Here is a 23,902-nt window from a genome sequence, read left to right as displayed (position 1 = left end):
GGGAGCTGCCCAAAGCACCACCTGGTCTGAGCCTGCATTCCTCACCCTTTCCCAGGGCCAGTGCAACCATTTAGGCAGACTAGGCGGTTGCCTAGGGCGCCGAGATTTGAGGGTGCCAAAAAGTGCCCCCCAATTTTTTTTTAAATGGTTGAGCAGCCGCTGCTGCTGGGACAGAGAGGGAGTCTGAGCTGCCGGCAGCAGCCGGCAGCCCAGGGGTTCCCCAGGGTCAGGGCGCCGCTGCGGCAGCCGGCAGCCCAGGGGCAGGGGTCCTCTGGCCCAGGGAAACCCCGGGCTCAGTGCGCCTCCGCGGCAGCCGGCACCCTGGGTCAGGGCGCCGCCCCAGTAGTCCAGGGTGTCCCCTGGGTCAGGGCGCCGCCACGGCAGCCGGCAGCCCAGGGTGTCCGGAGGTGGCGCCAGGCAGCTCCCATGGAGCTGCCGCAGTCGTGCCTGCGGGCAGTTGGCTGCTCCGGTGGACCTCCCGCAGACACCACTGCGGCAGCTCCAGCAGAGCCGCGGGACCAGCGCGCGGGGTGTTGAAATTGCCGTCTGCCTAGGGCGTTCAAAATCCTAGTGCCAGTCCTGCCCGCTCCTAACCCCAATCCCCTGCCCCAGGCCTGGGGCCCCTCCTGCATCCAAACACCCTCCCAGAGCTCACACACAGCACCCCAACCTGCACCCCAACCCCCAGGCACAGCCTGGAGCTCTCTGCCACTCTGACCCCCTTGACCCACTCACCCCAAACCCCTGCCCCAGCCTGGTGAAAGTGAGTGAGGGTGGGGGGGAGGCAGGACTGGGGATGGAGTGGGGGGGCAGGGCCTCAGAGAAAGGGTGGGACAAGGGTGTTTGGGTTTGAGCAATTAGAAAGTTGGCAACCTTAGGTGAAATTCAGGCCAATCAGAGGGCATGTTGCTGCCTGGGTGCCTTAAATGCAGGGGGGATTACAGTATGGCCCCACAGCACCTGGGCCAGTCGGGGTGCCCTCCCCGCCCCCAAGGCAGGAATACTGGCCCTGCCCTACCTCTATCCTCTGATGCTCTCCCTCCCCAGCAAGGCCAGAAGCAGGAGAGCACTGAGCATATTGCCCTTGTGCGGGAACCACCCCGCCCCCCAGCCCCTTGCCTGCTCCCTCCCTCCCATGCAGTGCTTCCCCCCCACAGCTACTCTCCTGCTACCTTCCTCTCTCTCTCCTGCACAGAATTGACATTCCCCTCCCCATACACAGCACCTCCCTCCCACCTGTACAGAGCTGCCCCCACCCCCCACACGGCAGTCCCCCTAAGCCCTTCTCCGCTCCCCATGCAGAGCTGCCCCCCCCAGCCCCTTTCCTGCACCGCTCCCTCCCACACCAAGCTCCCCTTAGCATCTCTTCTGACCCCCTCCTACCCACACAGAGCTGCCCCCCACCCAGCACTCCCTCTTAGCCCTTCTTCTCTCTCCATGCAAAGCTGCCCCCCAGCCCCTTTCCTGCACCCCTCTCCCACACACAGCTTCCCCCCGAGCCTCTCCCTCCCACCTACACAGAACTGCTCCCCCACACGGAGCTCTCCCTGTGCAGAGCTGCCCCCCCAGCCCTATCTCCTTCCCCCGCCTCACTCCCATGCAGAGCTACCCCCTGTGACAGAGTCACAGGTCTGATGCTCTGGAAGTGCTCTGTATGAAGCCAGCCAGGGCTTGGGGGGAGGGGGGGGAAGGGGTGTGACTCCCTGCAGTCATGCTGTCCAGGGTAAGGCACCTCCTCAGCTATGGCCTTTCTGATCTGACCTTGGAGCATTCAGCATCCGTTTCCACTGTACCAGTCCTCCTGGTGGGTCCAGCTGGACGGGACCCCTGGGGAAGCCAGAGGGCCCTGCGCCCCCGCTCCATAGTCAGACGTGACTCTCAGCCAGCGTGTAAAACAGGTGGCTTATCAGTCAACAGGAACACAGTGTAGAACAGAACTTTTTAGCACAAAAATCAGCACCTTTTAGCAAAGTCCCCAGCACCTCTCCTGCCCCCTCCCGCCCACGCAGACAGTAGCAGTCTGCTGGCCTTTTAAGGCGGGCCTGCGTTCCAGTTATGCTCTGGTCAAAGTTGCTATACGGTGGGAGAAATTGTTAAAGGGCAGCTAGGTGTCCAACTCTCACTGCCAGAGACCTGCCCCCTAGACTTGGGAACTCTCCCTCAGGGGTCATTGGGCTGCCTTAGATACCATGACTTACAGCTGCAAGTCATGCTGACTAGGGCCTGGCTATATAAGCACCACCACTTATTGAGAGAAGCTGCTCCTGTCCAGCTCCCTAACCCACCGCCGGCCCCGTCCCCCCATGCAGGATTCCATTCCCCAGCAGCAGGAGCACTCAGCACTTCAGACAGGCTAAATACAGGGGCAAGGGATTGGTGGTTATAGTGGATCACAAGCTAAATATGGGTGAACTGTGTAACACTGTTGCAAAAAAAAGCAAACATCATTCTGGGCTGTACTAGCAGGAGTGTTGTAAGCAAGACATGAGAAGTAATTCTTCTGCTTTATACCATGCTGATTAGGCCTCATCTAGTGCATTGTAGCCAGCTTTGGGTGCCACATTTCAGGAAAGATGGCAACAAATTAGAGAAGATCCCAGAAAAGAGCAACAAAAATGATTAAAGGTCTAGAAAACATGACATATGAGTGAAGATTGAAAAAAAAATTGGGTTTGTTTAGTCTGGAGAAGAGACGACTGAGAGGGGGGCATGATAACAGTTTTCAAGTATGTAAAAGGTTGTTACAAAGAGGAGGGAGAAAAATGGTTTTTCTTACCGCTGAGGACAGGACAAGACACAATGTGCTTAAATTGCAGCAAGGGATGTTTAGGTTGGACATTAGGCAAAACCTCCTGTCAGGGTGGTTAAGCACTGGACTATAGGGAGGTTGTGGCATCTTCATTGTTGGGGATTTTTAAAAACAGTTTTGACAAACCCCATCAGGGATGGTCTAGACCAGGGGTTCTGAAACTAGGGGGGGTCATAAGATTATTACATGGGGTGGTGGTCACGAGCTGTCAACCTGTGCCTAGCAGTGCTCCAGCTGTCAGTCATGCATGGAGAGCAGCAGCTGCTGACCGGCCACCCAGCTCTAAAGACAGCACTGCCCCAGCAGCAGCACACAGGCCAGGGTGCCATGGTGGGGGATGGGAGTGGTCATCACCTGGGGGGCAGGGAGAAGGGGTCATCATGGCCTGAAATATTTTGAAAGGGGTGTGACCGTGTACCCTATAAGGCTTTATGGCAATATGCTTCTGAATGTATATATATGACAGAACTGGAATATGTTTTATGCTACATATGCCATGTAACATCGCTCTGTAAAGGTTATGATCTACTGAATCTATGCATCCTATTTACATGCATCATTGTTGTATTCAAATTTATGAATATTGACTGTGTACATGCTTGATTTCTAAGTAGCCTTAGTAAAGCATTTGGTCAGCTTCTTAAGAAAGGAATGTGCAAATTAAGTGCCCAGTCAAGAAACACTTAAAGGACAATGAATCTTGGAAGGCTTCCATCCACACAAGAAGTCTACCTGAAGACATTCACAGTAGCATGTAAACAATGGCTGCTGCCTGTAAAAACTGAGTCATGCATGGACATGTGACTTGCCCCTGTGACTCCAAAACTCCATCTTGGAGCTGGACTTTGCATAGGAGAGAGGAAGGGGTCTCCACTCACAAAAGAAAGTCTATTTAAACCCCTGGGCGTCCCCTCCATTTGGTCTTCAGTTAGCTCAAGAGAGAGCCTCTCCTCCCCCAAGGATACCTGAGGGCTGTGAGTGATTGCTGGACCCAGACTAGTCTGTAAAAGGGAGCTCACTGGAATTCCTCTGAGGGTGAGGTTTTTATCTGTATTCAGTTTTCTTACCATATTAGACGTACACTTGCATATCCTATTTTATTTTGCTTGGTAATTCACTTTGTTCTGTCTGTTACTACTTGGAACCACTTAAATCCTATTTTCTGTATTTAATAAAATCACTTTTTTACTCATTAATTAACCCACAGTATGTATTAATACATGTGCGGGGGAGGACCCAAACAGTGTGCCTCTCTCTCTCTCAGTGTTATACAGGGTAAACTCATAAACTGTTCACCCGCTATAAGCTTTATACAGGGTATAACAGATTTATTTGGGGTTTGGACCCCACTGGGAGTTGAGCATCTGAGTGTTAGCGAGAGGAACATTTCTTAACCTGCTTTCAATTAAGCCTACAGCTGTTAGGGGACATTGCTCTGGGGATGGTTGCAGAAACAGCCTCATTGGAGAATTAAACCATGGCGAGAGAGAGAGAGTGAGAGAGTGAGTGTGTGTAAGTAACCCTTTCTAGCCATGAGTCAAACATCCTGCAAAATAAATACACCCCCCCCCCAAGACTTGTAGGGAGATAATGTTTGTGTTTTTGTGTATTTACAGATGAATAGGGTTGACAATGTAATCAACAGTCCCTGTCTATGCTGTATTCTGATAATTCAGAGGTCAAAAGAACACCCTGTTTAAATGAATTGTAAACACAGGATCTCTGTATTTATCTCTCTGTGAAATGTATAGCAAGTAATCTGTGAATGGCAGAGGAACACGCAAATTGCCTTATGTTAATTCTGTAGCTAAATGCCTGTGATGGATCTCCTTCAAAGTCATGCTAATAACTCCCAACTTGTCAAAAGACATGAAATTGTATGAAAGATCCTTGGGTCCTGATTCTGTTGTCTCAGATCTGCTTAGGTTTCATCAGGGGAAGTTTGAGAACCCAGTTATGTTGGTATGCCTTGAATATGATATTTGGACATATAACTTATCAATTATTTCTGAAAGAACTCTTTGCAACTACAAAGCTCATCATCTCTGCTATGAATCTGCACCTAAATGAATTGAACTCATGTCTTTTAACCACACTCTTGTTTTTAACAAATTTTAGTTTTGTTAATAAGAAATGGCTGTAGTATGTATTTGGGTAAGGTAAAATTCGTTAACCTGGGATGTAATGTGTCCAATCCTTTCGGACTGGTAGAACCTTTTATTTTATATAATGAAATAAAATTTTGAGAAAACATCATATTTGCCTTAAGTACCTGGATGGAGGCCTGAGGCTGGATCACTTTAAGGGAACTGTGTTGTTTGGATGTCTGAGTAATCAGTAAGATAATAAAGAAAAACTGTTTTGTGCTGGCCTGGTGAATTTAAGTATTAGAATATCCATCAGATTTATGGGGATTGTCTGCCCCATTCTTTGCAGTTCACCCTAATTGAGTGACCACAGCTGGCCCCACTAGGACCCCGGTCGCAATGTGCTACACTGATTACAGACAGTGAGCAAGAGAGCCAGACTGCTCATCATTTAACCAGAATGTTGTATGGGACTAAGTCAAACACCTTACAGAAGTTCAAATATATCAGATCAATCGTTCATTTTATCAACCAACAAAAAACTAAAAAACCCCAAACAAAACCCCCATTTGTTTGATGAGCTATTTTCCATAAAACCATGTTGACTAACTTAAAGAATTAATGGATGGCAGCATTATTAATGATTGCATCCCACATCTGCCTTTTCATGTTACTGCCCAGGATCAGTGTTGGCTAACTGGCCTTACTCATACTGGTTAGGGTGACCAGATGTCCCAATTTTATAGGGACAGTCCCGATTTTTGGGTCTCTCTCTTATATAGGCTCCTATTACCCCGTAGCTCCATCCCAATTTTTTCACATTTGCTGTCTGGTCATCCTAGCACTGGTCCAAGATTTATTAAATGAAAAACAAAAACAAAAACACCATTGAGAGGTTTTTGGCTAATTTGTTTAATATTCTTATGAGCACTTTATATGGTCCTGTAGTTTTTAACATGTTTATTTAACAGAATAATCACTCCAGAGCCTTTTGAAATAGATGCTGTTGCCCACCAATCTTCTGGTCGCGTAGCTGTTTTTAGTGAGATGATATGGTTTTGCAAATAGCTCTGCCAGGCTCCTTCAGAACTCTCGGATGCAACCATCAGTGCGTCATGATTTCAGGCTTTTTAAATTAACAGTTTATTCCAGCACTAATACTTCACCTCAACTGGTGCTACTGCTTCATGCTTATTACCAGAAAAAGCAGCCCTGTGAAAGCATCTTGTGAACATCCTCTGTGGTGAAGACTGATGCAAATATTTAGTTTCTCAGAAACACTCTTCTCTTTCTTAATTGCACTTCTAAACTTAGATATCCCAGAGACCCAGCTATTCTTTTGTAGGAGTTCTTCTTTTGACATACTTGAATTTTTCACTGTTTGCTCTTCAAAATCCATCTTAGTCTCCTTATCTCGCTCTGACCTATCGCCTGCTGTAATTCGTGCTTCTGCTTATTGGCTTCACCAGGGTCAGATTTCCAGTTTTTGAAGGATATCTGTTTGGCTTAAATTACCTCTTGAATCTTGCCATTTAGGCGGAATGGTTTCCACCTGGCATTCCTGGTTCCCTTTTTGCTCTGTGGTCAGCATGCCTTCTGAGACTCTAGGACTGTGTCTTTTAGCAGCTTCCAACCCATCTCTGAAGATTTGACTTCCTTTCCTTCTGCCTTAAGAGCCTTATTGATGTACCTTCTCCTTTTATTGAACTCTATGAGCATTAGTGTCCCTGTGTCACTGTTTGGTTCCCTTCCTGCCCCCAAGGATTTTGAACTTAATTATACTGCAATCACTCTTACTTAGTGCCCCAGTTACTGTCACTTGTTGAACTTCTCCTGACCCCCTTCATGCGTCCATTTTGTGGAGTCCTTGGGCCTGCTGGGGGATTCCAAGCTGAAAGTGTTGCTGCTGGAGGGCCACTCCCAGAGGCTCTGGCTGATGAGATGGAGAGTCAGAAGGTCCCAGATCAGATGGGTCCTCATGGAGAGTTCCATTGTATGCCTGCGAGTGTGAACATCTAAGGAGGAAAGAAGTGGCAGATCTCACTTGGATGGAACACGTGATTTCCCCAAAAGGCAGCACAGGAAGCTCTATGCAGTTCACTTACCAGGAAGACTTGAGAGCAGCACAGTCAGGGTTTGAAGCCCAGGTCCCTGGGCATACTATGTTCTCCAAACAGCCCCACTAATGATGACTTGAAGGACCTGGATATGTTTAGTTTGGAAAAGAGATTAAGGGAGGAGGGACAGGCTAGCAGTCTTCAAATACCTGAAAAGTTGCCATAAAAAAAAGATGGAGAAAAGTTGTTTTCTCTTGCCATAGAAGGCAAGATAAGAGGCAGTGGGTTCAAACTACATCGTAGCAGATTTAGATTACACCTCAGGGAAAACTTCCTACCTGTAAGAACAGGAGGACAATGGAACAGACAGACAGTCAGGGAAGTTGTGGAAGCTCCTTATATGAAGGTTTTCAAAAGGAGGTTGGAGAGCATCTGTCTTGGATGGTTTAGACACAACAAATCCTGCATCGTGGCAGGGGGTTAGATTAGATGACCCTTGCCGTCCTTTCTACCCTCTGGTTCTGTGATTCCATGACTTACCAACTATCTAATATAAAAAATATTTACAAAAGTTAGAGCAAAAGCTAGAAGGCTACAGAGGCAGAAGGGTTCCATCCCAGACCACAAGAAGTAGAAAGGAACTGGAGAGCAGTTATTCTGCACTGCCCCATAGTGCTCCCAACCAAGGGCAAAGATCAGGGCACACACCAACAGCTGCTGCTACTGAAGCATTTCCAGTCCCAGGCACATAGACTGCATGCACACTCACAGTAAATACCAATAGGGCACTTGAAGGAGGCCAAGAGACCATCTTCTCATTCTCCACTCAAACCTGTCAGCTTCCCAGCAGAGCTGGCAGCGTTCTCACCCCTGCATTCAGGAGCTCTCTCTTACATGGCAGTCTCAGGGTACTGCTGTAATGCAACTGCACAAAACCTCAGGAGAGGGACTCTGACAACTTCACAGGAAGGGGCAATGAATCTGCTACTTGTTCTGATTCCAGAACGACTCACCATAGCGGCCTGGAATCCACTCACAGGGCTGAGCTTGTGATCCCCTGCTTTCTCTGTGCTGCAGTGAGCTGACATAATAGCTGCTGACAAGCTTAAAGGAAATTGAGCCATATGTCTGTGATGGAGTCATAGATCCAATGCGCTGGAACAACTTCTCTGCATGAAGTCAGACAGGACTGTGAGGTGGCGTGACTCCCCTCTGAGCACGCTGTCCAGGGCAAGGAACCTCCTCGGCTATAGCCTTCCTGGTCTGACTTTGGAGCATTCAGCACCCATTCACACTACCCTTCCCCTTGGCAGATCCACCTGGCTGGGACCCTCAGGGAAGCCAGAGGGCCCTGCACCCCGACTCTGCAGTCAGATGTGACTCTCAGCCAGCATGTAAACCAAAGTTTATTAGTTGACAGGAACACAGTGCAGAATAGAGCATTAGCACAGAAATCAGCAACATTCAGCAAAGTCTATTTTGGTGGGATCTCGGGCCGGATGTCTTTGACTTCCTACTCTGAGTCCCAAACAGGAGACTCCCCAGGTTCCAGTGACCTGACCTCTGACATGCCTGTTGCTCCACCTCCGTCTTTGTGGCGTTTCCCGGGAAAAGTGTCACCTGGTCACAACCCTTTCCTGGGTCTCAGATTACAAAGGGCACCATCCATCACTTACATGCAGGCAGCTGGAGCTGCCTCACCTGGCCCCGAGGGTCTCAGCAAAAGTCACACACCCTTATTCCCACCACCTAGGCATTGGTGCAATACAGAGAGAAACTGAGACATACACAGTATCCATGCAAAATAGTAAGAGTCACATAGGTTCACATACAACATAATAAGGAAGAAAAACCCACTTTGGGTATGTCTACACTATGGGATTACTCCGATTTTACAGAAATCGATTTTTGGAAACAGATTGTATAAAGTCGAGCGCATGTGACCACACTAAGTACATTAATTCGGCGGTGTGCGTCCATGTACCAAGGATAGCATCAATTTCCGGAGCGTTGCACTGTGGGTAGCTATTCCATAGATCCTGCAGTCTCTCCCACCCATTGGAATTCTGGATTGAGATCCCAGTGCCTGATGGGGCAAAAAACATTGTCCCTGGTGGTTCTGGGTACATCCTCCCCCTCCATCCATGAAAGCAACGGCAGACAACTGTTTCATGCCTTTTTTCCCTGGGTGAACTGTGCAGACACCATACCATGGCAAGCATGGAGCCTGCTCAGTTCAAGGCAGCAGTCGTGAACATTGTAAACACCTCATGCATTATCGTGCAGCCTATGCTGAACCAGGACCTGAAAAACCAGGTGAGGAGATGGCGGCTATGGCAGTGCGCCGAAGAGAGTGATGAGGACATGGACACAGAATTCTCTCAAACCTTGGTCCCCGGCACTTTGGAGATCATGCTGTTAATGGAGCAGATTATAGCTGTGGAACGCCGATTCTGGGTCCGGGAAACAAGCACAGACTGATAGAACCGCATAGTGTTGCAGGTCTGGGATGATTCCCAGTGGCTGCTAAACTTTCGCATGCGTAAGGGCACTTTCATGGAACTTTGTGTTTTGCTTTCCCCTGCCCTGAAGCGCCAGAATACCAAGATGAGAGCAGCCCTCACAGTTGAGAAGCGAGTGGCAATAGCCCTGTGGAAGCTTGCAACGCCAAACAGCTACCGGTCAGTCGGGAATCAATTTGGAGTGGGAAAATCTACTGTGGGGGCTGCTGTGATGCAAGTAGCCAAAGCAATCACTGAGCTGCTGCTACCAAAGGTAGTGACTCTAGGAAATGTGCAGGTCATAGTGGATGGCTTTGCTGCAATGGGATTCCCTAACTGTGGTGGGGCGATAGATGGAACCCATATCCCTATTTTGGCACCGGAGCACCAGGACACCCAGTACATAAACTGCAAGGAGTACTTTTCAATGGTGCTGCATGCACTGGTGGATCACAAGGGACGTTTCACCAACATCCATGTGGGATGGCTGGAAAGGGTTCATGACGCTCGCTTCTTCAGGAACACTAATCTGTTTAAACGGCTGCAGCAAGGGATTTACTTCCCAGAACAGAAAAGAACAGTTGGAGATGTTCAAATGTCTATAGTTATCCTTGGGGACCCAGCCTATTCCTTAATGCCATGGCTCATGAAGCCATACACAGGCAGCCTGGACAGTAGTCAGGAGTTATTCAACTACGGGCTGAGCAAGTGCAGAATGGTAGTAGAATGTGCATTTGGACATTTAAAGGGACGCTGGCGCATGTTGCTAACTCACTCAGACCTCAGCCAAACCAATATACCCATAGTTATTGCTGCTTGCTGTGTGCTCCACAACCTCTGTGAGAGTATGGGAGAGACGTTTATGGTGGGGTGGGAGGCTGAGGCAAATTGCCTGGCCGCTGATTACGTGCAGCCAGACACCAGGGCGATTAGAAGAGCACACTAGGAAGCAGTGCGCATCAGAGAAGCTTTGAAAACCAGTTTCATGACTGGCCAGGCTATGGTGTGAAAGTTCTGTGTTTCTCCTTCATGAAAACCTGCTCCCTTGATTGACTCATTTTCTGTAAGCAACCCACCCTCCCCGTTTGATCATAGCTTGCTTTCTAAGGAAATAAAGTCATTATAGTTTAAAAATTCTTTACTAATTGATTATAAAAGAGGGAGAGAACTGACAAGGTAGCCCAGGTAGGGTTTGGGAGGAGGATAGGAGGGAAGGAAAAGGCCACTAAAAAGTTCAAAATAATGACAGCCTTTTGCTTGGGCTGTCCACTGGGTTGGAGTGGAAGGGTGCACGGAGCCTCCTCGCTCCCCCCCCAACACATCTGGGTGAGGAGGCTATGGAACATGGTAAGCGGGAGGGCAGTTATACAGGGGCTGCAGCGGCACTCTGATCCTGCAGCCGCTCCTGAAGCTCCACCAGATGCTGGAGCACGTCCATTTGCTCAGGCAGCAGCCCTAGCGTTGCATCCTGCCTCCTATCATCTTCCTGTCGCCACCTCTCATCTTGAGCACCTCTCCTGTCCCTCACGTTGGTCCCTTCTGTCCTCACGTTCACTGGCATCTTTCATGTACTGTGATACTGTGTCCTTCCACTCATTCAGATGAGCTTTTTCATTGCGGCGTGATTCTATGATTTCAGAGAACATTCCGTCTCGTGTCCATTTTTTTTAACTGCCTTATCTGACATAGCCTTCGGGACGGAAGATGGAGGCTTGAAAAAATTTGCAGCTGTGGGCAGGGAGGGAAAAAAGGGAGAACCATTTAAAAAGATACATTTTACAGAACAATGGTTATACTCTTTCAGGGTGAACAACACTATTCACATTACATAGCACATGATTTTGGTACAAGGTCGCATTTTGCATCTTAATATTGAGTGCCTGCGGCTTTGGTGTTAGAGATCACAGACGCAGGTCCCGGCAACAGAATTCGGCTTGCATGCGGCCATGGTAAGCCATTGTCTTTCGGCTTCTGCAGCCTACATAAAGCAGCGCTCTCCTTTCCCACATACCAAGCAAAGCGCGTTGAGTGCTGCGGTTTTCCTGTTAACGTGCAGCAGCAGAAACCAAACTACCCCCCACCTCCAATTCTCTGGGATGATCACTTTACCCCTCCCCCCACCACATGGCTGGTATCAGGGAAGATCCTTGCTAGCCAAATGCAAAAAGCTCAGCGCCCATCCAACCCCCCCCCCCCCACAGCTTGGCTAACTGCAGGGACGGATTTCCTTTCAGCCACAGGCAAACAGCCCAGTAGGAATGGTCACCTCTGTCCCCTTAATTAAATTCCCATATTTCAACCAGGTTACATTGAACGATATCACTCTCCTGAGGATAACACAGCAAGATAAAGAATAGATGTTGCTTCAATGCTAGCAAACACCGGGACCGTACGCTGCTAGGCTTTGTTATGCAATGATAGCAGATTACTTGCTACTAGCATGGCATGGTCAAGTGTCCTACCATGGAGAACAGAATAAGGCTGCACTGCTCAGAAACCTTCTGCAAAGGCTTTTAGAGTCCCTCCAGGAGAGCTTCAATGAGATGTCCCTGGAGGATTTCCACTCCATCCGCAGACACATTAACAGACTTTTCCAGTAGCTGTACTTGGCCACGAATACATCCCAAGTCATCAGGGCAAATTAATCATTAAAAAACGCTTGCTTTTAAACCATGTTTTATATTTACAACAGTACACTCGCCAGAGGTCCCTTCCATGGCTTCATGGTCTGGGATACTGCCTTGGGAGGGTTGGGAGGATACTTCATTCAGGATGAGAAAAAGATCCTGGCTGTTGGGGAGAACAGAGTGCTGTGTGCTCTCCATAAGCTCGTCATCCTCTTCCTCCTCCTCATCTTCCCCGTCGGCAGAATCCTCAGCCATGGGTGAGATTACCCCCTCCTCAGAATCCACAGTCAGAGATGGGGTAGAATTGCATAGCAGCTCAGTGTAGAAGCGGCATGTCTGACCTGGACCTTCTGTTTGCTTCTTTGGTTTTCTGGTAGGTTTGTCTGAGCTCCTTAACTTTCATGCGGCACGGTAGTGAGTCCCTATTGTGGCCTCTCTCCATCATGCCCTTTGAGATTTTTTCAAATGTTTTGGCATTTCGTCTTTTGGAACATAGTTCTGTTAGCATGGAATCCTCTCCCCATACAGCAATCAGATCCAGTACCTCCCACACGGTCCATGCTGGAGCTCTTTTTCGATTCTCAGACTGCATGGTTATCTGTGCTGATGAGCTCTGCATGGTCTCCTGTGCTGATCAGCTCTCCACGCTAGGCAAACAGGAAATTAAATTCAAAGGTTCGTGGGGCTTTTCCTGTCTATCTGACCAGTGCATCAGAGTTCAGATTGCTGTCCAGAGTGGTCACAATGGTGCACTGTGGGATAGCTCCCAGAGGCCAATACCCTCAAATTGTGGCCATGCTAACCCTAATTCGAAAGTGCAATGTCGATTTCAGCACTACTCCCCTCATCAGGGAGGAGTACAGAAATCGATTTTAAGAGCCCTTTATGTCGAAGTAAAGGGCTTCGTTGTGTGGACGGGTGCAGGGTTAATTCGATTTAATGCTGCTAAATTCGACAAGCTCGTAGTGTAGACCAGACCTCTGTCACATCTCTTGTCCCTTTGGGACTGAACTGAGCGGGGTCACTTTAGCTCATGACCTGGAGAAATTCAGACCCCCTTCTCTGGGACGAAGCATCGGCTATAACACTTGCACTCCTCTTAACATGGACCACCTCCATCTCATAATCCAGGAAGGACAGACTCCACGTCAGGAGCTTGGCATTGGCCTCTCTCATCTGGTGCAGCCACGGCAGGGGTGAGTGTTCAGTGTACACAGTGAAGTAGCACCCAACTAAATCCAGCTGCAGCCTTTTAAGAGCCCACTCCAGGGTCAGGCATTCCTTCTCTGCGGCTGCATAGCCCTGCTCCTGGGGCAGCAGCTTCCTGCTCACATACATGATGGGTTGTTTCTCCCACTGCACATCAGCTTAAATTGGCACTGTGCCCAGCGCTGTGTCTGAGGTATCAATGAACACCAGATAGGACTCGCCAAAGTCTGGATTTCCCAGCACCAGGCCCTTGACCAGATCCTCCTTCCATGCACAGAGAGCCCTTTGGGACTACCCAGTCCAGACCACCTTGTCTGGCTTACTCTTCTTGCATAGCTCAGTGATGGGGGCTGACAGAGCTAAAGTGGGGCATCGCCATCCCAATAAAGGCCTGGACCTGTTTCTTAGTCTGGGGTGCAGGCCAATCTCCGATTGCCTCCACCTTGGCTGGCTCTAGGAAGCCGCTCCCCACCTTGTGGCCCAGGTATGACACCTCTGCCATCCCCACCTTGCACTTGCCAGCTTTTACAGTCAGGCCTGCATCCTGGAGATGACTCAGCCCCCTCTTCGACTGGGACACATGGTCCTCCCAGGTCTGGCTAATGGCACAAATATCATCAATGTACGTTAGGGTAAAATTCTCCAACCCCCTCAGTAACTGATCTGCCTGGTGCTGGCAGGTGACCGGCACCTCCTTGAGGACAGAAGGTAGGACCAGGGATTTGTATAACCCCAAAGGAGTGACAAAAGCAGGTTTCAACCTGGCATCTAGATCCAAAGGCACTTACCAGTAGCCTTTGGTGAGATCCTTGGTAGTGGTGTACTGAGTTCCCCCTAACTTGTCTAGGATCCTGTCAGGTCTAGGCATGGGGCAGGCAACAGATATGGTGATGGCATTGAGCTTCCAATAGGCCACACAGAATTGGACTGACCCATCTTTCCTGGGGACCAGCACCATGAGTGAGTCCCAGGGGCTGGTGGATGGCTGGATCACTCCTAAAGCCAGCATGTCTCAGCTCTCTCCCCACAGGCTGTGCCCTGTTCCCAGTGACTGAATGGGGAATGCCTGATGGGAAGTTTGTCTCCTGTCACAGTGGACAGCTAGGTTAGTGAGCCCAGGCTGGCTGGAGAACAGCTGCGGATACGAATGCAGCACCTCTCTGATCTGTGCATGATGGGCAGGGGTTAACTGGGCAGAGAGAGGAATTGATTCCAGTGGGAGGTCAGCTCCTGTTCCACCAGGGGATCCTCCCACTGCCCACAAACAGCCAGCAGCTCCCTGTCACAGTACAGCTCCATCATGTTGACATGGTCCCCTCGGTGGTTGTGAGCCCGGTTAGGCAGTTCCCCCACATAGTTCACCTCATTCAGCTGGGTGAGGACACTCAAGGGCCCGTCCCAGGCAGCTTGTAGCTTATTCTTCCTCACTAGGATGAGAAACATCACATGGTCCCTGGTCCCATAGAAGCGAGCACATGCCGTACAGTTGTACTAGACTTTTGGCCTCCCTTGGGCCCCGGTTAGGTTCTCCCCAGCCTGACCCATAAGCTCAGCGAGCTTTTCCCAGAAAGTTAGTGTGCACTGCACCAGTGATTCTCCATGAGGAAAGGCCGCCTTCTCCCATTTGTCCCTCACCGAATCCAGGGGTCCCCATCACACTCCTTCCATACAGCACACTCATCCCCTAGCAGGATATCAACGCAAATACCTGTGTCAAGGCCTAAACTTACTACAATCTATTAAAAAGTGTAAATTAAATAAAAATATTAAATATTGTATGTTTTACAAATATTACATATTTGCTGAAGTTTTAAAGAAAGTCAGACTACACTGAACTGGTGAAATCACTGGCTAAGCAGCTGGAAACAGAGTTTGCTGAAATGCTGCACCAGCTTTTTGACAGCACTAGCCTCTTCTTCGGGTGCACAGAGAATATTTCCTTCATTTCAATTTATTCAGCTAGTTCAGTTCAATGCCTAATTCATCTGAAGTTAAGAAACTAGAAGATGGAAAAGCAGGTAAGCTTTTTTTCTTCTTCTAATCTAGGAATAAAAATTAGGTGCAAGAAGGTGCAAGAAGATGAGATCGACCAATTCTAAAATCTTGAAGGGCATGGCGAACAGAGACAATCAGCTCAATTCACTAAGTACAGATAATACTTCCTTTGTTTGTTAAACTAGTTGGTTTTAAATGCAAAACATTTTGATAAACTTAAAAAATGTATCCTGCACATTTAAGAGGTAGGCTTATAACACTAATAAAAAAATGGAATTTAAGCAGCACAACAGCAGAAATTTCCATACAAATGCAGCTTGAAACAAATCATGAGTAAAAAATTTATTCATCTAATTAAAAATGTATCACTAAGCATTTTCTAACCATAAAAATGTAAAGGTTAAGAATTGGAATAAATATATATTAAGCTACACATAGTTGCTTAAATAAAACTTATGGAGACATAGTATAGCCTCTTCTTTAGCAAAAATGTACCAAATTTAGAATCATAGAAGATTATGGTTGGAAGAGACCTCTGGAGGTCATTGAGTCCAACTCCTTGCTCAAAGCAGGACCAACCCCAATTAAATCATCCCAGCCAGGGATCTGTCAAACTGGGCCTTAAAAACCTCTACAGATGGAGATTCCACCACCTCTCTAGGTAACCCATTCCAGTGCTTCACCACCATCCCACTGAAATAGTTTTTCCTAATATCCAACCTAGACCTCCCCCACTGCAACTTGAGACCATTGCTCCTTGTTCTGTCATCTGCCACCACTGAGAACAGCCGAGCTCCATCCTCTTTGGAACTCCCCTTCAGGTAGTTGAAGGCTGCTATCAAATCCCCCCTCACTCTTCTCTTCTTCAGAATAAATAAGCCCAGTACTGCAAAGGCTGTACTTAGCTGCAAATCAACAGGTTTTAATGGTTACTAGCCAATGAGAATTGACCTCTTTTTAGGTAAACAAAGTACAAATGGAAAACAAGATTAAAATTTATTAATTTTATTAATAAAGTGGTTATTAATAAAGTGGTTATTTAAATCACTTTGTTTTAAATCAATCCACCTTGATCAGCTGAGGCTCAAGTCCAGTGTTCCATGTTTCTCCTGCTGCATTCTTTACAATGGCAGACATATTTGTGATGCTATGAACTCATGCAGGAGAAACTTCAAATCTTGCATTCAGGCTCTGATTAGTAAGTGATGAAGGAACTGCTTTATAAATATTTGGTTTAATATTATATAGGGCTTTTTTTTAAAAGCCTACATATGTATCCTGTTAATTTTGGTGGCGTTTTAAATTAAAACAAATATATTATAAAATATTCCACTTTAAGCAGAGAAAAGGTCAGTTAGTTTATTGGGAATTCTTATACATGACATTTTTGAGGAACTGATCAATCTAGTGAGTACTGGGTCAGTATTATTCCTGCTGAACTACAGTATCTAACTTAGAAGAGCTCTATGTAGGCTTCAGAGCTTGTGTCTCTCACTAACAGAAATGGGTCCAATAAAAGATATTAACTCACCAATCTCGTCTCTCTAAAGTCCAAAAATGACCTTTTTAATGTATAACTACTTTGAATAATCATTAAACTGAAACAGAAATAGACTTTACTAAGACTTAACCAACAAAAACCTATTTATTTATTCCAAACACCAAGATACAGAAGTTTTCAAGTTTTGCAAATATTGCTCCAAAGCAAAATTCTATATACAACGCCCTCAGTTCTAATAGTGCATAAACAAAGACATATATACTTATGTATCCACAGTGCAATGTTTGCTCATTTTATCAAGGCTCCATGTTGCGGTCACTTACCAGTGATTTAAAGAAACAACAAAAAGTGATTTGCCAGACCAAAATAGTGTTGGTCAAGAATAAGGAGAGCTACAAATGTGGAAACTTATAAAAAAAATAGGGACAAAACAATTCAGGCAGGGCACAATATAGAACCTTTCCTGAATGTGAAAAGCACTAAACTATTTCAAATAAATATTTTCAGTTATCCAGGATCTGTTTCATCAGCAAGGGGTTCCCTATTGCATAATCATTCTGCTAAAGGAAAACAAAACCTTCAGTATTGCTATTCACCAAGTGGAATTTTCTCTGCCATGAGCAAAAATAAACTGGCAAAGCAAACTTAAAATGAATGCTCAAAACCAGTTACTTGCAAAGGGAAAATTTCCATTTCTGGAGAGAAAAACTTGGGAATTAACCACTCCAAAACCTTAAACAAGTTGATTTGTTAATGTAGTTGTATTTAATTATTTTTCAGTCTGAGTGCTCATTATACAGATTTCAAACAGGGAATAATTTACTGGTAAAACAGTAATCTGATAAAAACTTCACAGCTGTTTAAAACCCTTGTTTGGATAGCCTTCTTGTCATTTGGTTACTGCTGTCTGTTATAGCGCTACAGAGCCTGTTACTCATAACTCTGATGTCATTAAGAGGAATGCCATGGTTTAAGCATTTGTTTTTACCTTTAAAAAGCAAAGTGGCATTTAAGATAATGTAAGCTTTATTCCAACTGTGTTACAGCAAAATAAGTTTATTTTCCTGCTGTACATATGTCAAATTCATTATATATCAACTAGTGCCATAAAATGGTGTGACATAAATTATTCCCTGAAATGAGTCTTGGCATAAAAGCCTTAACTACTACCTTGAGTAGCCTAGTTATTCCATTTTCTGAAGGAACTAAACTGATCAAAATATTAATTGTAGATATTGTTATTCCTATGATAGTGGATATTTCAAGTTTACATAGTAAATCATTATTCTTTGCAGCATATAAACTTTACAGATTCATATATCCATAATTAACAATTTGTACACTTCTGGGTCTTTTGATTACAACTGCGCTTTAATTTTAACCCTTTGGTGGTACCATCACAAATAGAACTGTAAGAGAGATCAAGATAACAGAAAAATTCTGCTTTTTCAGGACACTCTCTCAATGCAGAAACAATTTACCCTTTTCCACAGTGAAGTTACACTCAGCAATATTTGGGAAGAAAAAAAATCACAACCATTATTTATGGAGATATGAGCTGCACGTAAAAGGCTTGTAACATATCAAATACAATACATCAACGTTTCAAAAGGTACTATATATAACGTATCTTCAACTTAAGCAGCATTTTCATCTTGATCTCACAAAATAATACAAACTAGAAAATTAAAACAAAGTATAAAAAGAGACTGAGAACATACACTATTTAACATAATACCTCACTGTGAGGACAGTACCTCATGCATAGCTTTTGAGGCTTTATTTAAACAAACATAAAATAAACTGATTCCCAAAACCACATATTCATAGTAAGTCTTTACAATGAGCATGTTTAGAGTACTGAAAAAAAGTCTATATTTCAAAATATAACCGGAATGGCAAACAACAAATGGATAGAAAACTACACACTTTAAGTTTGGAACTTCTGGTACATCTCCCATCTTTTAGACATATCACTGTATACTGTCACAAGGGTGAACCAGTAGCACTAGTTCAAGGAGGCACAGTATGGCCAAATTTAAAAGTTCAAGAATGCACAAGAAGCACAGTGTAAATGGATTTCCCCAGTACCGTAGAGTCATGTGATAGTGACATGATAAATATGGAAAACAAATCATTTACTATGAAACTAAGCGCAACCCAACTGTGCCCTTCTGGTATCTCTATTTAAATTAACAAGAGTGGGGTTTTAGACCAGCATTACTTGCAAACCTCCATGTAAGAGTTAACAATTAAAGATGGACATTCATACTCACTATGCTTGAAAATTGTTATAACGTCACCTATTGATTAAATACTGTACTGTGCATAAACCAGTAGGAATAAAGCATGACCTGACCTGGTATACAACTCATTTAAATAAACTCTGTAGAACATAATTTACAACCTTCGTCAACTAAACATTTTTGGCTCTTAGAACTCTGCTTTATCTTCAGTGGCACAATTTTAAGTCAGTTTAATTATGCAAAAAGTATATTTCATTCAACAACTTGTCGTAAGGAATGAAAATCTAAGAGTATAATTTGTCACCCTGCTCCTACCCTTGAATACAAGAGTAAAATCCCCTTCCATATTGTTAAAGTTGCCTAGTAAACCCCCAAAAGATCAAAAGATAAGGATAAACGTGTTACTGCTTTCAGAACAGTCATATTTCTTCACAAATCCCTGAAGTCAGTCTGCATCACATGCAATCAGCATGCTAATTTCATTTAAATATATAGAGCTGTTTGTGCCAAACACTCCACATTCATATTCAACAGCAATTTCAAGAGCTCTCCAGTCTCACGTTGAGCAGCAAAGAGCAATTTGTTGCACCTTGCCTAGGTCCGTAATAAGTTGTTTTATACAATGTTTGAGTTGTGGAAGTCTAGCTAGTGGTTCTGGTGGCTCCAGCTCTCCTGTGTAATCCAACCAACTCTCTAAAACTGAAAAAGAAATAGAAAAAGTTAACACTATTCACTACTGTGATTAGCTGGCAAATATATACATATATATTTCCAAAGCCATAAAACTAAGAGTTCTTGAAATAAATATATATTTTGAAAGAAACTACAGTAATTTTAACATATACAATATTTTAGAAATCAGAGAAAACAAAACTTTCCAAATAACGTTTGGTAATTTACAGAGTTACCATGTGCTTAAATCAATGTGTTCATCTCTGTAAGGCAAAAAATCTCTCTGCAAGGCAAGCTGAAGTATGGATTGGATAAATGGACTATAAGGGGGACAGAAAGCTGGCTAGATCGTTGGGCTCAATGGGTAGTGATCAATGGCTCAATGTCTAGTTGACAGCCAGTATCAAGCAGAGTGTCCCAGGGGTCGGTCCTGGGGCTGGTTTTCGTCAACATCTTCATTAATGATCTAGATGATGGGATGGATTGCACCCTCAGCAAGTTTGCAGATGACACTAAGCTGGGGGGAGAGGAAGATATGCTGGAGGGTAGAGATAGGGTCCAGAGTGACCTAGACAAATTGGAGGATTGGGCCAAAAGAAATCTGATGAAGTTCAACAAGGACAAGTACAGAGTCCTGCACTTAGGATGGAAGAATCCCATACACGGCTACAGGCTCAAGACTGAATGGCTGAGTGTTAGTTCTGCAGAAAAGGACCTGGGAATTACAGTGGATGAAAAGCTGGATATGAGTCAACAGTGGGCCCCTGTTGCCAAGAAGGCTAATGGCATATTGGGCTACATCAGTAGGAGCATCGCCAGCAGATTGCGGGAAGTGATTATTCTCCTCTATTTGGCACTGGTGAGGCCACATTTAAAGTACTGTGTCCTGTTTTGGGCCCCCCGCTGCAGAAAGGATGTGGACAAATTGGAGATAGTTCAGCAGTGGGCAATGAAAATGATTAGGGGGCTGGGGCACATGAATTATGAAGCAAAGCTGAGGGAACTGGGCTTAGTCAGTCTGCAAAAGAGAAGAGTGAGGGGGGGATTTGATAGCAGCCTTCAACTACCTGAAGGGCAGTTCCAAAGAGGATGGAGCTAGGCTGTTCTCAGTGGTGGCGGATGACAGAACAAGGAACAATGGTCTCAAGTTGCAGTGGGGGAGGTCTAGGTTGGATATTAGGAAAAACTATTTCACTAGGAGGGCAGTGAAACACTGGAATGGGTTACCTAGGGAGGTGGTGGAATCTCCATCCTTAGAAGGCCTGGCTTGACAGATCCCTGGCTGGGATGATTTAATTGGGGTTGGTCCTATTTTGAGCAGGGGGTTGGACTCAGTGACCTCCTGAGGTTTCTTCCAACCCTAATCTTCTATGATTCTAAACCACAGATGGCCAGGCGTGGGGAAGCAATCCTAGACTAGTGGTAAAAGTGACGGCTTACCACTCTACTGAGCTAGAAACGAGGGCTTTATGTCACTGTATAGGGGAGATTCACAGCTTTCTAGTGGGACATGCTGCACTTGCTTTTAATCCTTGTAGAACCCACAATATCAGACTTCAATATCACACTATTTGTACGTATAAAAGAGCCATTTTGGATTTTTTTGGAGATGTTTTACATTAGTTTTACTTTCTGCCCCCTTCCAGATTCAGAATAATTAAGGTTTTGGCTGTACAGGATAAAGGATACAAAAAAATGTCCCAATAAGATTTTTAAAAACTTTCTGAAGGTTTTACAAAATAGTTTTTCTGTAAAATATGTTGCAGACCCATAATACAGAACAGAGAGATGAGGTATATCGTTTTAATCAGCATAGGTTTGAGCCAACCTAAACTCATACTGATTAAACGTTTATAACGTGTGTCTGTACAGAATTATACAATTTTATACAAATACTGTGTGTTTGTCAAGCACTGAGCACACACACCAGCTCTGCGCATTCCTAAGCCTGGACTGCTGAAGTAAATAAATAAATATAAAAATTAAGGCCCTGATCCTGCAAATGATTAAGCAGATAACATAACTTTACTCACACGAACACTCTCTGACTTCAGTGGGATTCCTGATGTTCTTAAAGTTATACATGAGCGTAAATGTTTACAGCATTGGAGGCTAAAACTGTACATTTATTTAAAACTTATTTAAATGACAGTCTTTGAAGATCCACTTTTAAAACTAATTTTAACTCACACTAGTTAAATTTAATTTGTAGCAATAGAAATTTCATTCTGTACTCAAAGAATACACTTTGGGAAGTATACAATGTACAGGTGAGTTATGCTGGGGTTACGTTCTGCTGTCAGTGCATAAAACGAAAATTGCGTATAGTCAAAATTACATTGAGTGTGTACAGGTACAGTATTTAAATTGTTATTTTTCTCTCTTTTTTTTTTGCTGACCGTGCAAAGCTGAATTCACGCATGTTAAACACGTGTAAGATGAGACTCACCTGTATTATTCATGAACAACAAACAGGGTGAATCTCTGCTTTATTTGCAAGCCTTAACAATGGATCCACAACCAGCTCCTGCCCCTTTTAAATGTTTCTATTGTACTGAATATTTTCCCCAAAACTAAAGCGAGAATAAAAATGATGAAAATACAAAGTAAAGAAATAGAAAGGGAGGGACAGGAAAGGAAAGGAAGGGAACACTCAGGAAAGATCTTGGAGTCACTGTGGATAGTTCTCTGACAACATCCGCTGAATGTGCAGTTAACAGAATGCTAGCAACCATTAGGAAAAGGATAGAAAAGATGACAGAAATGATCATAAAGCCACTATATAAATCCACACCTTGAATACTGAGTGCAGATCTGATCACTCCATCTCAAAAAAGATATATTAGAATGGGAAAAGGTACAGAGAAGGACAACAAAAATGGCTAGGGGTAAAGAACAGCTTCTGTATAAGGAGAGATTTAAAAGCCTGGGACTATTCAACTTGGAAAAGAGATGACTAAGAGGGGATATGATAGAGGTCTATAAAATTGTGATTGGTGTGAAGAAAATGAATAAGGAAGTGTTCTTTACTCCTTCACATAACACAAGAAGCAGGGGCACCCAATGAAATTAATAAGCAGCATGTTTAAAACAAACAAAAGGAAGTACTTTATCATAAAATCAACCTGTGGAACTCGTTGCCAGGAGGTTTTCTGAAGGCCACAACTATAACAGGATTAAAAAAAGAATGAGCTAATTTCATGGAGAATAGGTCCATCAATGGCTAGTAACCAAGATGGTCAGGGATGCGACCCCATGCTCTGAGTGTCCCTAGCTTCTGTTCGCTAGAAGGGGAAGACAGGGGATGTCTCACTTGATTGCTTATTCTGTTCATTCCTTCTATAGAACCCAGTATTGGCCACTGTGGGAAAGCAGGATACAGGACTAGATGGACCACTGGTCTGACCCAGTATGACAGTCCTTAGGACAGGGAGGGGAAAGGAGAACATACTGGTTCCATCCACTAGGAATTAATCAAAGACTTCTAAAAAGTCAGACCAAAACTTTCCAAGCTTGTCTGAAATCCTCTTCTCTGAAATGTCACCAGCACTTCCCTAACAAAAATTAGCACAATATACATTAAGCCAAGCTGCCACACATGCATCAGGAAGACAATTTATGTGGCTCTGTTCAAGTTTAGTATTATTTTATACATGTGGAAATGATATACTTACCTTCCCTTGGAAAGTGCTTTAAAATCCTTTTATAAGAAAGTACAACAGCTGAGTATTGGTCGGGGCGGCTCTAGGGATTTTGCTGCCCCAAGCATGACAGGCAGGCTGCCTCCGGAGGTTTGCCTGCGGAGGGTCCGCTGGTCCCGCAGCTTCAGTGGACTTCCTGCAGGTCTTCCGAAGCCGCAGGACCAGCGGACCCTCCGCAGGCATGCCCGCGGGAGGTCCACCGAAGCCGCGGGACCAGCGGACCCTCTGCAGGTATTGATGATATTAAATTCTCAACACGTTACACAAACAGTTCAATCTGAATGTTTATCTGAATACCTATTTTTGTGTGTGTGTGTACACACACACACACACACACACACACAGATACATATATACACACACACGCATTTCTAAAAATGAGTCAACTGCAAATCTTTTCTACAAGAAAGTAAGTTTTCATCACATTCCAAAATTGGATCCATGTTCCAGTGACTATATCAAAACCAAATTTACTCCTAAAACCACAACTTTCAATT

General features: G+C 44.9%; 1 protein-coding gene across 8 annotated transcripts in view; it reads right to left on the bottom strand.

Moving 5' to 3' along the window:
• Positions 1 to 16,911: 16,911 nt before the first annotated feature.
• PHF20 (PHD finger protein 20) overlaps positions 16,912 to 23,902 on the bottom strand; it is a 182,105-nt gene continuing 175,114 nt past the window's right edge. For all 8 annotated transcript variants that reach the window (XM_050918588.1, XM_050918593.1, XM_050918586.1 and 5 more), the window contains one exon: positions 16,912 to 19,731. In XM_050918588.1, coding sequence (XP_050774545.1) covers positions 19,589 to 19,731 — 143 coding nt within the window. In that variant the 3' untranslated portion in view covers positions 16,912 to 19,588. The remainder of the gene's footprint in view (positions 19,732 to 23,902) is intronic.

This window comes from Gopherus flavomarginatus, chromosome 11 (assembly GCF_025201925.1).
Source record: "Gopherus flavomarginatus isolate rGopFla2 chromosome 11, rGopFla2.mat.asm, whole genome shotgun sequence".
NCBI classification, from domain to species: domain Eukaryota; kingdom Metazoa; phylum Chordata; order Testudines; family Testudinidae; genus Gopherus; species Gopherus flavomarginatus.
Note: the sequence above shows the minus strand (reverse complement) of the source record. Positions and strands in the feature narration are given on the sequence as shown.